Source organism: Phoca vitulina, unplaced genomic scaffold (genome assembly GCF_004348235.1).
Source record: "Phoca vitulina isolate PV1807 unplaced genomic scaffold, GSC_HSeal_1.0 scaffold4, whole genome shotgun sequence".
NCBI lineage: Eukaryota > Metazoa > Chordata > Mammalia > Carnivora > Phocidae > Phoca > Phoca vitulina.
In genome coordinates, this window is record NW_022589707.1 from 66,546,856 (window position 1) to 66,564,853 (window position 17,998).

Below are 17,998 nucleotides of genomic sequence, written 5' to 3' on the forward strand. Positions count from 1 at the left end.
TTCCAACATGTTGGAAAGCCAGTGGAAATAAGACTGAAGAAACTAATAAGGGAAATGATCAGGCAGAATTTCAGAGTACAAGGGAGGCCGTGGCACGTAGATAAGGTGTGGAGAATTCATCCCCTTCATAGTCCAAACACTTGCGACAGTTTTGAAAAGATACCCTGTGCTCTTCATTTCCTCGCCTTAGATTCTTGTGTTTCCACGGTCAAGGATGCCATCCCATCTTTAGCCTCCATTTCAACATCTACTTATGCATGTTTAAAGTACAGATCAAATGTAGCTATCCCATGAGAACCTTCTCGGGTTACTTATATTCTGTATCTATATATACTGGGAATTTATATATGTGTGGCCTAAAGACCACCTACATAAAATCCTCTGGGAGTGATTCTTATAGGGAATTTCTCTTTATAGACATATTTCATCTAATAAATGACAAGTGGATGATAGAATCATCATTTTACAACTCCAAATGAAGTAAGGGATTTAAACAAATGACCATCTATGGCTACAAAAACCATTAGTGGAAAAATGTAAGTGATGTACTTAATGATGGATGGATCAAACTGGTAGCATCCAAACCCATTTCTCAAACTTACAGTCATAAAAATAGAGACAACTAGACATCATATGCCTCTTTATGGAAGGATACAAAATGCCTTGTGATACATTTTTGCCAAGAAAAAATATGAACTGGAATTTGTTCAGATCTCTATACATAACAATCAGTTTAAAAGAAATACAGAAGACACAGAAAATGAAAAAAGACAGCACTGGGTTGCATTCAGGAAAACCCTGAATATGTCCAGTTTTCTCAGCAGATAAATTGCAAGAAATCAAATGTAAAAAGGAACTGGAAAACCTATAGTTTAAATATATATTAAAAGAAACTTAAAGACGTGTCAACCAAAAGTGTGGATGTTTTGGGATCCTGATTTCAAGAAACCCAAATTTAAAAATCATTTATGAGACAACTAAAGAAAAAAGATCACCAACTGATATTAAGATACTACTGTTACTTTTTAGGTATGATAGAGGCTATGTTGTGTAAGCACATTCTCCATCTTGAAACACTTTCAGACGAAATAACATGACGCCTGGAATTTGCTTCAAAATAATACACGGTCGTGGCGGGTGGGGGGTTGAGGGGTGGGGGTCGAAAGGAAAGGAGATCAAAGCTGGAGCTGGATGGTAGCCATGTAGTTCAGTTTTAAATATGCTTGGAAAGTTCCATTTTGTATCATTTTAAAATGCAAGTTCTTGGACCCCCTCAGAACTACTGAATTACAATACCGGAAGTGAAGTCCGGGAATCTGTGTTATTCAGTTCCAAAGTGATTATGATGCACACTAAGATTTGGGAATCACAGTCCTAAAATAGTTTATCCCAGGTCCTTGCTCTTGTCCGAGAAATATGGCCAATTATAGATACATGCTACATCTTTAAAGATAGAAACTGATTCCTTGCATCTCTCAAGGCCAAGTATTTTGGATGCACTCAGTAAATATTGGCAATGTTAGTCAAAATATTTATTGTTGTTTACTCTGAATAAATATTTTAGGTCTAGATTATATAAGACTTACCCACACGTTCCAAGATATCAGGTCCGTTTGGCATCAGGAGTGTGTACCTCCTCACAGCTGTCAGCAATAATCCTCTGGCCAAGTGGGATTTCTTTCTTAGGGGTATTTAACACTCCCAATTCCTAAATGGCCAATATCTCCATACCTCATGCAACAAGGATAAAATCTAACAGGATAAGAATAACAGCCTCCTCTCTCATAGAGAGATGGAAATAGAGAATATTAGCAGCCATGTATAGACTATCTAAACAGATAAAGTATACATATAACCTCTTAAGAAAAAGAAATTAAGCATTTCTATCTGAATTACCTCTCAACTTAGCCTCCCTGAATTTTTGTTTGTTTGTTCATTTGCAATGGTTCATCTAGTAAGTTAACCATTTTGACTCTCTTAAGAGGGTATTCTTTATTTTTTCCCCACAGTCCTAGGATTCCTTAAACCTCAGAAGTTTTGAAAGAACCCTATAATCGATTCTGTCCAGTGTTCTGGTTCTGCCACTGACTAGTTAGGTGGTTTTAAATGTGACACTCTTTTTACTGGGTTCTGGTTTCCCCATATCTATAATTCTCAAATAAATATCAGTCTACTTTTAGACCATCTTTAAATTCACCTACAGGTTTACGATACTTCTAGGAAAAAAATATTTCACCTAACATTTAAACAGAAAACAATCTTTGAAGAAAAATAAATAAATTAAACGGTTTCACCTCAGTATCTTAGATGACAATAAATAAGGCCGAATGCATACATTCTATTCTGAAGGTATAAATCTAGGAATGAAAAGGATTTCCCACACTTCGGCTTACCTGCTTATGAGCGTGATCATAAGAATTAATATGATTGTCAAACTCCTGGTGCTTGTGATACTGCTTGTCACATAATTCACAGTAAAAGTTTGCCTTTACATCTTCCAGGGCCTTTGCTGTGGACTTCTCCTTTTCTGGAAAATCCTTTAAAGAAGGCAAAAATATTGGTTATATTTCTAATAGCATAACTAGACCTCATGTTAATCAAGTTGTTATTTAATTTTACTGTGACTGAAAGAATATGGTGAGGCTCATCAGTTTTTGGAAATTCATGGTGCACTCTGGAAATAACTTTCAGCTCAGCCTTATTCCTAACTTATCAACCAACACAAAATGAACTCTCTCAAAGAAGCCCACAGCTGGGGCGCCTGCATGGCTCAGTTGGTTAAGCGGCTGACTCTTGGTTTGGGCTCAGGTCATGATCTCCTGGGTCATGGGATGGAGCCCCATGTTGGGCTCCCTGCTCAGGGAGAGTCTGCTTGAAAATTTCCTCCTTCTGGAAAAATGAAGGGTGGGGGGGGAATTGGAGGGGGAGTTGAACCATGAGAGACTATGGACTCTGAGAAACAAACTGAGGGTTCTAGAGGGGAGGGGGTTAGGGGGAATGGGTTAGCCCGGTGATGGGTATTAAGGAGGGCACATTCTGCATGGAGCACTGGGTGTTATACACAATCAATGAATCATGGAACTCTACATCAAAAACTAATGATGTAATGTATGGTGACTAACATAACATAATAAAATTAAATTAAAAAAAAAATTTCCTCCTTCTGCCACTCCCCCAACTTGCATGCCTTCACTCTCTCTCAAACAAATGAATAAATCTTAGGAAAAAAAAAAAAAAAAAGCCCACAACTGCAGTCTGGTCATTCTCTTTCTTCCCATCCATTTTCAGGTTGTGGTTCTGCTGAGTCAGCACCATTTCCTCTGCCAATCCAATGACCGATCGCAAACACAAGCTGCCATTATGTCCATGGAGCACCCATTACTGCGAGGTCTCTTTACTATAATATTTAATGGGGACATTGATTGCATTGTCTTACATCCTTCATCTACTGCTTCATGTATTTTAGCCTCACTGAAATTGTCAGTATTGGGACTTGCTATTCTCAGCACACAATGCCTATTCCCACCTGGTTAAATTGGTTAGCTCCTACTCCTTTCCCAACACCCAGTTCTTTGTCCCCTCTGGAACGCTTTCCCATGACTTTACCAGGAGGACAAAGCCTCTATTTTGTTGCTTGTTACCAAACACAACTACGACCATTCGTAAACTTTTCTTCTTCTGATATTACCTCATGTATTTCTTTGTTTCACCCAATGCCATCTTCAGCCAACTGATCTATCTACTCCATACAGTCTCCATGGGTGATCTTCCTTCACACTACAGCTAGGGTTTTATTTATCTGTAGGCTCTAACTCCAGGATAAGCTTCTTCTACAAGCATCGGTTCATGCTAGATGCTGCCAATGGGTTTACCACATATTTTTCAAACAATTTTGACTATGCTCTCTCTCAAACAGAGTTTTGGCCACATCGTTCCTCTGCTTAAACTCCTCTCAAGCAGGGAAGAATACAGTCAGAGGTATTATAATAGCATTGTATGGTGAAGAATGGCAGCTATACTCGTGGTGAGCATATATATAGAGATGTTGAATCACTATGTTGTACACCTGAAACTAACATAACTTTGGGTGTCAATTATACTTCAGTTAAAACATAATAATAATAATACAATCCTCTTGAATCCTCTCAATGCCTATAGAATAATAGTGATGAATACTTACTGAGCATAAACTATGTGCCAGGTATTAAGCTAAGTATGTGATGAATTCTCTCATTTATTCCTCACACCAACCCTATAAAAATAAGTTCTTTTTTAATCTACATTTTACAAATCTATTAATCATCACTTAGAATCACACACTCATGGTCGCTGAGTTAGTAAGTAGAGAGGGGATTTGAATTCAAATGCCCTATGCCTACCTAACTCCCTTGTTAATAAACAGCTGTGCTTTAGCATCTCCCTTAGGGCCAGTCCTCTTAATGCACCATACAAACTCCTTCCTACTTCATCAGTGTCATATTGTATCAATCCATGCTCCCATATTACCCCCTTTAATTCTATCATCAGACATGTCACATGATATTAAATGATCTGTTTTCAGGTCTATGCCCATAGATCCTTCGAGGGCAGGAACTGTTTTATTCATTTTTGTATCCACAAAAATATGCCAAACATACTGTCTAGCACAGAGTTACCTATTTAATATGTATTACAAAAATTAACGGATAATAGTTGCTCACAGGTTTATGCCTCCCATCACACTGCAAGTTCTCCATTATCCCCATGCCTAAGAATGACTGGCACATGGATGATATCAAGTAAATATGCATAAAAAAGTGAATGGACAAAATAAAGGATGGATTTTAGTTCTGTTTCTCTAAAATGACTAAGCCTCTATAGAAAGAAATCAGGCCATACACCTAATTCTCAGGGCCGTTGCTGACCAGATAAGAAAGCAAGCACAGGGAAGAGAAGCAGATTATCACAGGGTTGGGTGAAGTGATGGGGCAATTATCCTGGACATGGGAACAGAATGATTCAAGCCCAAATATAAGAGGCTAACACACATGGCACAAAGGCAGGAAGGACATGAGTACCATTTGCAAACAATAAAACTAGACCAAACATCTACATTGCCTATCTAAGAGAGTGAAAGCAGGAATTTGGTTATATTATCAGCTGATGGGGCATATAAAAACTACTGACAGGATGTAACCAGTAATGAGAATGTGGACCTCAATTTCAGGACAAAAACCCAGTTGCTCAAAGAATGGAAATAATGGCTTGTTAATGGTGTCACTTGAGAGTTGAGGCAGTACAGCATTGAGGTAGAGCTCAGTCTTCAGAACTGTAGGCTTACATCAGGGGAAAGCATAAGTTCCCATCCCATCTTTCTCACTAGGTTTCTTTTACATGTCCTTTATATGTTGTGTACAATTTCAAAGGCTGGATTGGAACTAGGGACTTCTTGGGTTTACTCACAGTTTTTCTTCCTTTATTATAACACTGGAATAACAGCCTTAGAAAAGTGACCATGTGCCTTGGACATTGAGAACTTCCTCCTCAGTGTTCAAAAGTGCCTCAGCTTCACTAACCGGAGGCAGGCTGGCAACTGAGAATTGAGAGTGGCTAAAAATATACTTTAATATTATTCCAGATTATGTAGAGGATTTTATAACAACAGCTCAATGACCAGGGGTGAGGCTCCTTCAGTTACTCTTGGTATCTTCATTTAAACAGCATTTATTTCTAAAACAACCTTCAATTATGACATTAAATGAATTTCAGTGTAAAATATTGTAATTATAACAGAGTTCTACCAATATTTTCACCATCTCCTGTGAATGTTCACATTTTACAGTCATCAGACTAAATTATATACCGGATTTCTTACTTCATTTTTCTTGCCAGGAAGTGGTACAGCTATTCCCACTTTCCTTCCTTCTAAGGGATTCATGATATTCCCCAGGATATATTCTAGTCCCCTTATTAAGAGAGGAGGAATACACATGGAATATAAATGCCATTAGCAAAGCATACATACAGAGTTCACAATCCAGTGTGTCTATCAAATCCAGAAATAAGAGCATAAATTCAACAGCAGACGAGTGGGGGTCAGAAATGGGGAAGCTGAGACCTGAGAAGAGAAATCTCGGGCACAGGAGAACATAAGCCAAGAGCTGGGTTAGGGCTAGAGGAATCACAGAGGAAAAGAAAAAAATAAGCTTCCTTAAGCATCTTTGGCAAAACTGGAAACTGAGGTTGGAGCTCTAGCTGACTTTTAGTTAAAGAACCGTAACCCACTAGCCTGTGATACCACCCAGTGTGAGGCGGGCTTGTTCTGAAGTGTGAAGTTGGAGCTGAGTTGGTCTAGCTGTATGTACCGGAAGGCTGGACGGTAAGGGCTCAGTCTAGTAGACTAGAAAGGAAGGTATCACATAGTCTAAGTACCATTTAGAAGGCAATTTATGTTTAGTAATTTCATGAGTTCTATCAAATCAGGCAATGGTAAAGCAAGGCACACTTTCCACTGTGTCATGCTGCTTCAGCCATCCATCTAACCACATACTCATCCAACTAACCATTAAGCACTGATACATTCAAGAATTGCTAAAAATAGAATTACCCTACAATCCAGTAATCGCACAACGTGGTATTTACCCCCCAAATACAAAAGTACTAAATCAAAAGGATATATGCACCCCTATGTTTATTGCAGCATTATCTACAATAGCCGAATTATGGAAGCAGCCCAAGTGTCCATGGACAGATGAATGGATAAAGAAGATGCGGTACCTATTTACAATGGAACATTCCTCGGCACTAAAAAAAAGAATGAAATCTTGCCATTTGCAACAACATGGATGGAGCTAGAGAGTATAATGCTAAGCAAAATAAGTCAGTCAAAGAAAGACAAATTCCATATGATTTCACTCGTATGTGGAATTTAAGAAACCAAACAAATGAACAAAGGGAAAAAAAGAGAGAGAGAGAGAAGGGGGCGGGGGGAGAGACAAGCCAAGAAACAGACTCAAGTACAGAGAACAAACTGACAGTTACCAGAGGGGCGGTAAGTGGGGGATAGGTGAAAAAGGTGAAGGGGGTTGAGAGCACACTTATCATGACGAGCACTGAGTAATGTATAGAATTGTTGAATCACTATATTGTACACCTGAAACTAATACAACATTGAATGTTAACTATACTGGAATTAAAATTTGAAAACTTAATAAAAAATAAATAAAAATAAATAAAATTTTGTTATTTAACGACAAAAAAAAGCAACTCTTATTTAGCAACTTCTAAATGTCAATTTTTTAAAGGGTCTTGACCTCAGAAATTTATAGTCTGAAAGGGGACAATTACATGTAAAATGGTAAACAACTGTAAATTGCAAAAGAATGATAATCACAAATTCTTATAGAGCATTACCTAGTTTGGGCTAGTTAAGAATAATTAGAGGAAAAAGTCAAGGTGTTTTTTTCTCTTTCTCACATAGCATTAGATACATGGTAAGCACTCAGAATGTTCTTGTCTTTTTGTTAAATGACAGGATACTTTCACTGGTCAAATAACTTGGGAGGCAACTTAAGATGACATTTGCTCTCTGACATAATTACACAATCTTTAAATATAGGAGAGACACAGAATAAATATGAAAGATGTAAAAATAGCTACCTATTCTCAGTATCAGTAAATTAAAAAAAATTAAAAAATGAATAAAATTCACAATAATACACTTGACACACAGACTTAACATACAATTCTACCATTGATTTGCTACTTACTCAAAGTTCTCTTCTCACACTTTGCCTAAAAGAGGGGCTTTAGAAGCTTATTTAACAGAAAAAAATAACATTTATGAAGTGAAAGAAAGCTTCATTTTAACTGTTCTCAATGATTCATTAAAAGATTGAAAATGAATTATAAATTGAATATGACAGTTATCTTAACAAGAGTCATTTTTAAAACATTAGGTATTGCCAGTGGGCATTTTATGTTTCAGTTCAGTAAGAATTCTGTAGTAATTAATTACTTTTAATAATTAATATTTTGGGTGCAGGGAGAGAAAAATGTACTTTTTTACACCAAGAATTTTACATTCATGCAAATAACAGGTATGTCTGTAATGTGGCAAGAATGCTGCCTAGAGAAAGGCATTTAATTAGAAATACGGGTGTTCTGCTACCAAATTATTTTATTATTGTAATGATGATTACACAGTAACACCCCCTGAGCATTCACTGTAAACCAGAAATCTGCTAAGCGCTTCACACTTGTTAACTCCCTTAATCTTCACAATAACCTTATGAAGTACTATCTATTATTATTCCAAACAAAGATATGGAAGGCAAGGCACAAGCATGTTTAGAAACTTGCTCAACATTGAAAGACAGAAACTGGATTAAAAATCAGATTTGCCTGACTTCAGAGCTATTAATCACCATGCTAAAGGCTGCCCCAATTACTTAGCCTTCATCCAGATGCCACAAAATTTCAAGCTGCCTCTTCTAACTTTTTGTAGATTTGAGATGATGCAGAGGCCCTAGTTCCCAGAGAGAGTAAGGGGAGTAATTATAATTTTAAAAATCTATTAAGCTCTTGAAGCTGAGAGACAGGCACTAGGAAAATACAAGGTGGTTCTCTTGTTTCGACTGGTTGTGAATATGTGCCCTGATTATTAAAAAGGAAGAGAAAAAATCAATTGCTGTTCTTCGTATCTCCTTGATGGTAATACCAGCTCAGAGCTTTGAGGATTGAATTCATATTCTTTGTATGAAAGCTCACATTTGACCTTTCACTGTTATGTGTAAGAGATTGCTTTAAGAATTCTAATATTCCCTAACCTGTTCTATTATATTGGCCCCAAATAAAATCCTGCTTCAAAGAGAGTGCATTCCTTTCCCCCACCCCCGCCCCCATTAAGTGGCAGTGGATTCAGAAAACTCTTTTGGTCCCCATTGTCTTCCTGAATCTCTGCAACAGACTGGGTAATGGAAAACTCACTTTAGAGGGCTTTATTCACTTATTTATTTTATTTTTGTGATAGGGAAAAATTATTCCTTGGAGACTGACTAGCTTGAATCTCAGCCTCTCTCTTCTAGCAGTTTCAGTTATTTCAGTATAAATTAAGGTGCATAATGAGTGGCTTGCAGGATTGCTGTGAGTATAAAATGAGTTTATTTTTATGGAAGCACTTAGTACAGGGCACTGTAAAAGTAGGAACTTGATGTCCAGAGATTCTGCGTATGTGTGTGTATATGTATGAATGTGCACATCATTACATGCATGTGACACTAGAAAATTATTTAAAAAACAGTACCATTCTCTCAGGAGTATACAAAACAACTTTCATTTTCTGATGGAAATTTGAGCAAGTGAGAGGAGCCCTTCTCATTCTCACCCCCCCATCTCATACAAAAGCCCAGTCAACCCCTGCTCATAAATGCAAATTTGGCTGATATAGTAAGGATTTTCAGATGTTTTTATCTCATAATTGCTTAACTTTGGGACTTTTTTGGAATACCACACATTGTCAAGAGATCCCCCACGTGCTCAGTTAACATTAATATCACTAATATTGATTTTCCTAAAGACGTGACTTGCTTCTTTTATAGAAAGAACGGTCTTTGCGTTATATAGCATCTACCATGGTACTTGTTACTTAGAAAAACTCAATAAATACTTGCTGAATAGGTGAAACTAATGAATTAAAAAAGCAGAGAATGCTATTCCCACTACATAATAGATAGCGTGGCCTGCCCGGGCAATGTACGTCTATCATGAATTAAGCTGTCGAGATAAGGGGAGAATAAGCAGATGAGTATGAGCCTAAACACATGGAACTTTTAGACTTTTAGAACAATATCTTTTTTAAAAAAAATGTAGATTCTGAGGTCTAAGGAGCTTATTGAAGAACTACCCTAAAGGAAGGAAGGGGAGCTCGGCACACAGATTCACAAGCAGAATTACAGATTCTTGACTTTCAATACTCTTCCCATTTTGCCATAATCCACTCTTCTCATTACAATTCATTAAGAATCAAGTGTTGGTTTCCCAGACTTGAAGTAGAACACGACCAAAGTTATACCTTTCTGTCAATGCCCAGGGAAGTATGATGTCAGCCACTTCCTAGACTTGAAAGAGAGCTTTTCCCCTCTTATTAATAATTCACTTAAGGTGCCCAGGTTAGAAGATAAATAGAACCACATTAAATATATGAACTTGCGTCTGGGTAGCATGGTTTGGAGACGATTCGGCATCATTTCTAATTTGGACAGAAATGACAGATTTCTGACTTATGGGCAAGATGGCAGAGTGATGACTACATTCCTGCTCATGAAGTAACAATTAAATACTTAAAGTTTGCTTGTATAACTGCTTATTTTAGAAAAGCTTCCTAATTGGCTGCATTTGAACAGAGACTATTTTTGAAAAACACATGCATTTCCACTAGAACCACTGTTCATCAGCATTCTGCCAACGAGATCTTCCTCAGCATATATTAATATACAGTTCTTCCCCCGGAAAAACAATTTAGAAAGAGAATAAGGCAGTTCCTGATGTACCCTAAGATAATCATAACAGTAGCTATTACTTCATTGCTTACCTGTGCTTGTCTGCAATGGAGGCAAAAGGGGCGGGTATAATTTTCAGATTGCTTATTGATCGAATACAGATGCTACAATGCACATGTTTTAAAGGTCATGTATTGGTTTGCAGAGGTTTTTAACAACCAATGAAACAGTAAAATACACATCAACTGATGAGCCTTCCTGGACACAACATAATACTAGCTCATCAAGGTGCAAGGACCACCAATCTCTAATGGAGAACATTCCAGCCCTCATCAGTAAAACCAAACAGTATATTGAGAGAAAAAGAGGATGCATGAAAAGATATGTAAATTAACGCAGGGTCAGGGAAGTGGTTGAATCCATTAAATAGCAGTCCTTGGCCTGCTAACACCCATTAGTGAAAACACAAATGAATAAATATAGCGAGTGAAGGAATAAATACATTTGATTTCTTTCTCACTTTTTGTCTGGTTATAGTGCTAAAGGGGAGAGAATTGGAACATCTGAAATATGGATGGTGGTGTCAAAACCCATATAACTGTACAACTCAAGAGTGAACCCTAATATAAGCTACAGACTTTGGCTAATAACAATGTATCATTATCAGTTCATCAGTTGGAACACCCTAACCCACCACACAACTGCAAAATGCCAGTAATAAGGGAGATTAGTATATGGGAATTCTCTGTGCTTCCTGCCCAATTTTTCTGTACACCTAAAACTGCTCTTGAAAAAATAGGCTCTTATTTAGGGGAAAAAAGTATGCAACTAAATCACAATTTAATAGCCCTACCTTCACTGAACTTAAAGAAAAACAATGGATGGTGTAAGAATAATCAAATCTATGCTATGTTATGCATACAGCTGAGCTTGAGGCATGCCAAATGACAAATGTGAGCTTCTTTGTATGGAGAGATCTTGAGACTCTCAGTTCCCCTCTGTCATTTTCCGTGAGACAAAGAACAGCCCTTGCCACTCTTCCAGAAAAGCATGACCTACAATCATTAGATCCACTAGAAATTCAAGGGCAAAATTTCTACATTTGAAAGAAAGATTCTAGGATGTATCTATTGTGCGGGTGTGTAAAATATGGTAAGAAAAGGAATTTTCTACCTCCAAACTGACAATACTGTCCCATTTATAAAGGTAGTAATTACCACCCCATCCATTCAGCCCACAGATATGTATAACTGTAATGAATATAGACATTTTGCATTCATCTAAACTGAATACATTTAAATGAATACATCCATTGTGCATTAGACAGAAAGTACCTTCATTTAGCCATTACTCCTGCTGTAACTACTTATTGTAAAAATGCAATTAATAGTGTCTGACGTTTCATTTTTTAATATAAGAGAAATCGATGAAAAATGTCAGGTAAGTAAGTTTTCTAGAAAGTTGCAAGTGACACCTGCTCAATTACAAGCCATTTTTTAAAATTCAATATTTCTAAGAGTTATTGAGGGGAGAAACGGTCATTCCGAGATGCTGATCTACACGTTGTTTCGCCTTTGCTTGGGAACTGACTGCAAGTGTGTTCCCTTAAACAGATTCAGGTGATTGTCAAGTAAGTTCTCATTCCCAGGCCTTCTCTGTCTGTTCTGGGGCTAATAATCTGTATGGTTCTAAAAAATTGTGTTTACATTCTATATGTATTAAAAACAGGCCCAGAAACTCCCGAAGTGACGGACCGAAGTAGTATAACGGCAATGGCTTTAAGGACATGCAAGCCAGATAAATGCCAATTCCAAGGACATTGTCTCTGTTTTCCTGAATGTCTGCTATCAGGTCTGATAAAAGGTCTACTACATTTGGTTTACTTGTTCTATAACCCAGAGATGTTTAAAAAGTGACTGCGCTCACAAAGACACTTCATTATTTCAAACTGGCTGCTCCAGGCTTCTATCTATTGCAATTCTAATAGGTAATTTACTTTCAAACTTTGAGAAAACTAGCAATTGTGAAAGAAGTATGTTGTACAGAAGCTCTGTACTCAAATCTTGAAATATTAACTGCAACCTGGGAAAATGTGTCAAAGAGAGGAAAATCTATAAAATGCTAGTTTGGGAAAAAGGCATTCATATGAGCTCAAGGAAATGCTGTAAACTAGATAATGTTCATTTCAAGATCATAAAAAGATGTACAAAAGCCTGGCTCCACTGTCATATAATTTGGCAGAAATATTTGTCACTTATATTTTGTCCATTTATTATGATTCTCACAGAACTTTGCAAAATGTGGTTTAGTGCCTTCAGAAATCCCTAAAAGGAAAGTCTGTATACCAGTTTTATGGGTACACGCTTGCTTTTTTGAAAACAACCCCAAAACACTTGTCAACTGAAGTCAGAAACCCTGATTAGCTGGGAAAGTGTGGCCAAAGTCGATCTGTGTCATAATGGTGGTACCAATGGTACATCCCACCCAGATGTGGCAAATAGACTATAGTCGTTACAGATTTTCACAGCTGCTTGAGCATTTGGAGGATCTGTACTTACTGTTAACACCAGGACCAATTTAATAAGCCATACAGCTGTGCCCCAATCTATTATGTGTGTGTGTGTGTGTGTGTGTGTGTGTGTGTGTGTGTGTGCGCCTGCACACACATAGGTGTATGTGCTTTGGACAGAGCCAGTCTAAAGACAGAGCAAGCTACAATAAAACAGAAGTTGTGGGTCCATCATAAAAGTAGTGGAATACAAAAGTGAGAATCATTATAGAAGCATGTCATTGGAAAGGACTTCAGAAATCCTTCTCCAGATAAAGAGTTTTAATCCAGAATTTTTATGGTTTGCCCAGGCTGGTGTAGGATAAGTAGCAGATCTAGGATGAGAACTGAAGTTCTTGACTTCTATCTTTGAGACCAGTGGTAGGGCAATTAAAACTATCTCTTCATTTGGAAAATGAGATAGAACTAAGGGACTAGATTTTTGTGTCTCTGAAACTCGAGAAGTATAAATGAATATTCAGAGTCTTTAAGGTGATAAAGACATAGATACAGATATTCCCTTTCTTTTCTTCAACCACACAATCAAAATCTATTTAACAATATATTTAGAAAATAACGTTCTTGCTCTTGCAATGCCAGAAATGGAAAATTTTCAGTTTTAAACTTTCTTCTACAGAAGGAGAATCATACTCAAATATAGGACCCCTCTTCCCCTTATTCCCCTAAGCTTTAAAAAAAAGCTTTTAGTGCTTTATTAATCCACAGATTGTTAGTTACTGAGAGTTATTGGTGATTGAGCATGAATTTAGCCAGTGCTAAAGACTGACTCTAGAAAGGAAGAAGCTACCTTCTTTTCCAATATTGGAGGGGTATCTGAGATGGAAAGGAAGAAAAAGCAAAAAAAAAAAAAAAAAAAGAATTCATACCTCGGACTTTTTTTAAAAACTTTTCTATGCTACCCTTGAAGGAGTTCGGTGTAGGGTAAGGATTTAGTTGTGTTATGAAGGTTTGTATTAGTTACTGTGCTATTCTACTGTACAAGACAATGTAACACACAATTCCTGTTTGTAACACACAATTCCTGTTTTCAAAGACTCTCAGACCACCTGAGGGGATAGAATTAATTCATAGATTGCAAGCCACAACACAAAGGGATATATAATTATTTGGTGGGGGTTTAAAGTGCTATGTGTGTTTAGAGAAGGGAACGAGCCATGCTGTTCTGTAATGTGCCTACATACCTAGGAGAATAAGCCTATTATGATAGAATTTGATAATGAGTCTCAATTGATAGTCTTGGATTTGACTTTTATATATAAAAAAATGAATGATACTCGATGGGCCCTTTAATTCTGGAATTTAGGAAGGTACATAAAATATTGCTGAGAATGAATGAACCTACATTTTGTGATGTGAACAATGCAGATTTTACTCTATATACTAATAAACAAGAAGCCACCCAAACTTTACGGAGGATGTGATTCCTACGCCCCATTTCCTCCTCTTTTCCAGCTGGTATTATTTCTGAACAGTAGCTAAGATGGGGAATGATGTTCCTGTCTGTGTTTTTCCTCTGTACACTCCTTTGATTATTTTCCCAGAACATCTCTCTTAGACTTTCTGCTTCTTGGGTCAGAGTCTTCCCACACAGTCTGGGTTCACTTTGAACTTCCAAAGCACAGCTAAGGGATTTAAAAAAACTGAATTCCTACGGACTGTTTCCCTCCATCCACTTTGCCACAGAAAAACCTGACCGGCCGCTGTCGGCTTAAATACCCTGGTTGGAATCTGTATCCTTATTCACGGCTGCATTTCAGCAAATGTCTATTTTGTATTAGCTGCAGTGACAGCAGGGGACAGTTACACCCCTTTTAGTAGAAAAAGGTCTCCTCTATAATATAAAGAGAAAAGAAAACCTTCCCTGATAAGAAACAACGATGCCCTTAGACTTTGAAATAAATACATTAGGCATTCCCTAGGAGCAGCAGTGAAGACTCAGACAAGAGCATCCCTCGTCATTTCCTGAATGCCCCAATATCACAATGGCTTTACTTTGGATTTCCATGTAGGGAAGAATGCCAAGAGACAGGAAAAAAAGAAGTAAAACCTAGATGAGGAATACGGACAAAGACATGGAAGAAGAAAGAGAAAAGAGACACATGCGGTAAATAGAAGAACCCATATTCTCCCATGGAGGAGTGGGATAGAAGGCTAATGAGGAGGAAAGAATCAGGTTTATGGCAATGCAAAGTAGAATTTTAAAATAATATCCTGGAGGGGAGAAAAGGGATAAGTCATAAGCATTTTCCTTAGTCCTAGGTAATTTTTTTTAGCCAAAGGCTATTTGTGGGGGGATAAAAGGGAATATAGTCCTTTTAGGACTGTTTATGATTTGAAGTTTATTTGTGGAGACTTGAAAGTATAGAAAGGTCAAGAATATTTACATTGCATATGAATCATCTTTTGACCTTGACATTCTCGGACTGACAGTTCTTATCAGTGTTCCTCAATGGGAAATCTTCTGTCATGGGCTATTTTTCAGGAGTCCACACATTTTGTAGTAAATTTGTCTCAGTTGGAGACTTAAAGACCAGGACCAGGACAGGAATTCAAAGATTAGAAATATTTATTAAGTTCTTACTGTGTTGCTATTGGTCTGTTAGGTGCCACAGGAACTGCAAAAGACCCAAGAGGTATTATCCCTAGACTAAAAGAATGTATAGTTAGCTACTGGAGGTAAAACCTGAGGGAAAGAAGGGAGCACTTCACCTAATAAAGAGTAAAAGCATTTAGGAGGTAGAGATTGGGGTTAGGAGTCTGAATCCTAACTCAACCTTTTGTAAACTCCATGGCCCTTCATTGCATCACTTAACTTCTGTAAAACAAGGATAAAAATGTCATTCTCACAGGATAATTGTAATAATTAAATAAGTTCAAACATAAAAAGCACCTCATACAGCTCCAGGCACCACAAAGAAGTCACATAACTATAAATAGAGATGGAGAGAGATGTAGGTGAATGTATAAAATAAATACAGTCTTCAATGCTAAGGAAGTGGGCAAAATGCAATGGTGGAGCAGGAATGGTGTCTACGGAGGCCTCAGTTTTGAAACTAGTTATTAAAAATGGAGGAGGCAATATGTTCTTGTGGTTAGGAGTGTAGGTCTGCATCGGGCAGCCTGAGTATAAATCAGAGCTCTGTTCTTCATGTGTGTATGGCACTCAGCACCTCCAGCTGGATGTGTGCCTTCAACTATAAAAAAGGAGTGTGAGATAATAGCAACTAACCCAGGGGGCCACTGTCCTCATTATGGAAACAAACCAAATGAAATCCTTGGCATTGCGCCAGCCTCATATTGCTCTTTGTTTGGTTACTTTGGGTGTATTTCCTAGGTTAGAGAGTTTGTTTTTCATTTTGTTTTTACAGAGTTTAACAGCAAATCGAAGAACACGGCATTGGATTTGAATGTGATATACCGTGACAGTTGAGGACAAACAATGGGCTGGTTAGAGTAGACGTGTCTGGGCTGGAAAAGGAGACTGGGAGAGAGTCCTTGAGGACTGCAGCAAAAAAATGTTGCCTCCAATAGGGAAGGGGGAGCCATGCATCCCATAACTGCCACCCAAACAATATAAGTAAATAAAGAATGGGCCCACAAAGTCCAATAAAAAGAATTTCTTCCCACAGGGAATAGATGTAGTTATCTGTACCTGACTGAGTGATGTACTGTGTAGATGACAAGTTTTCCTTCCTATGGGACCTGTCTTTATGTTGCAAACTAAAGGGGGAAAATTCAATGCAAAAACAAGTGGAAGCTTTGGTCAGACACTTAATCATGCTCCTATGAGGACACTAGTGCCCTTTATTGCTCACTCTTTTATTTCCAAACTCCCCATGGCGCCATATTCCAGGTAAGTTACTTGTTAGTAATAACGTTCTTTGCATTAAACATACATTTTCCTTTCTGTAAATAGGCTCTGCTTTCTACTACAGATGGTGAGTGAGCTGGCTTCCTGACCTGGCCTTTTGCTACCATGTCTTTTGGATTTCTGCCTTTGGCACAAGTACAGATGGACTAATTTTCTTATGTACTTTTTTTGTTATTGAAAAAAAGCTTTATATGTTTTCTGTTACATTTCTATTACTCCATAAAAAATATAATTTGAAAGTTTATCAATTTATAACATATAGGAATCTACCTGTCAGATAAACAATAAATAATCTTTACTCATTCTGCAATGGCACGTATTAAATTCCACTACATTTACGTGAAAATATTCCTTAGGTGTCATGACAAATAATCTCAAGGTCACTTTATTTTTTATTTAATATAAAACTTGTGCTACCTTCCAGTGCCTTTTACTAATTGCAATGTGACCTTATTTATTCTATAATGTTTCATTAAAAGAAAAAAATTCTTATAAATGGTATTAATATTGGACAGAAAAAAAGCATTCACTCAAGGTAACCACAAACTTGGAAGATGATTAGAAATGATTTTGAACATTGTACATTTTATTATTAATAACGAAATGGCAACGATCAATTTTTATAGGTTCTAACTAAAAAGGCTGTCCAGGCACACCAAGTATTTTAGTTCTTTAGCAAAACTTTCAAAAAGACTTATATGTGTATATGTTTGTGTGATAGCATTTCCATAAAATATTCCCTTTTAACCTGTCTGCCTTAAATCAACTCGTTATTTGATCAACCAGTCATACAATCAAACATCAATTTGTAAAGGTTTAATTATCTGTTGATTATGTCAATTCTTCTGTTGTCCATTTAGTTAATATTTTCATGAAAACCTGGATAGTCTAAGGTCAGTGTTCTATTCATCAGTCTTTAATGACCAGATCTGTATGTTGAAACACACGAGTAAGATGTCATTATTTTACAGGATGTTTAGCAACGTCTAAGCATTCAATTTGCTAATCAGTTGAAGAACAATTGATTCAGATAGAAACGAGGTCATGTTTCTTTGGTACTCAAAACTAAAATGTAGGAAA

At 37.2% G+C, this 17,998-nt stretch overlaps 1 protein-coding gene and 1 pseudogene across 2 annotated transcripts in view; one reads left to right on the top strand and one right to left on the bottom strand.

Annotated features, from left to right (window-relative positions):
- ZNF804B (zinc finger protein 804B) overlaps positions 1-17,998 on the bottom strand; it is a 509,973-nt gene that overhangs the window by 99,030 nt on the left and 392,945 nt on the right. The window contains exon 2 of one of the 2 annotated variants that reach the window (XM_032402225.1): positions 2,394-2,537. In XM_032402225.1, coding sequence (XP_032258116.1) covers positions 2,394-2,537 — 144 coding nt within the window. Of the gene's footprint in view, positions 1-2,393; positions 2,538-17,998 lie in introns of those variants that run through there. The other variant, XM_032402226.1, reaches the window with a different exon arrangement.
- Positions 11,856-17,998, top strand: part of LOC116630513 — a 53,139-nt pseudogene continuing 46,996 nt past the window's right edge.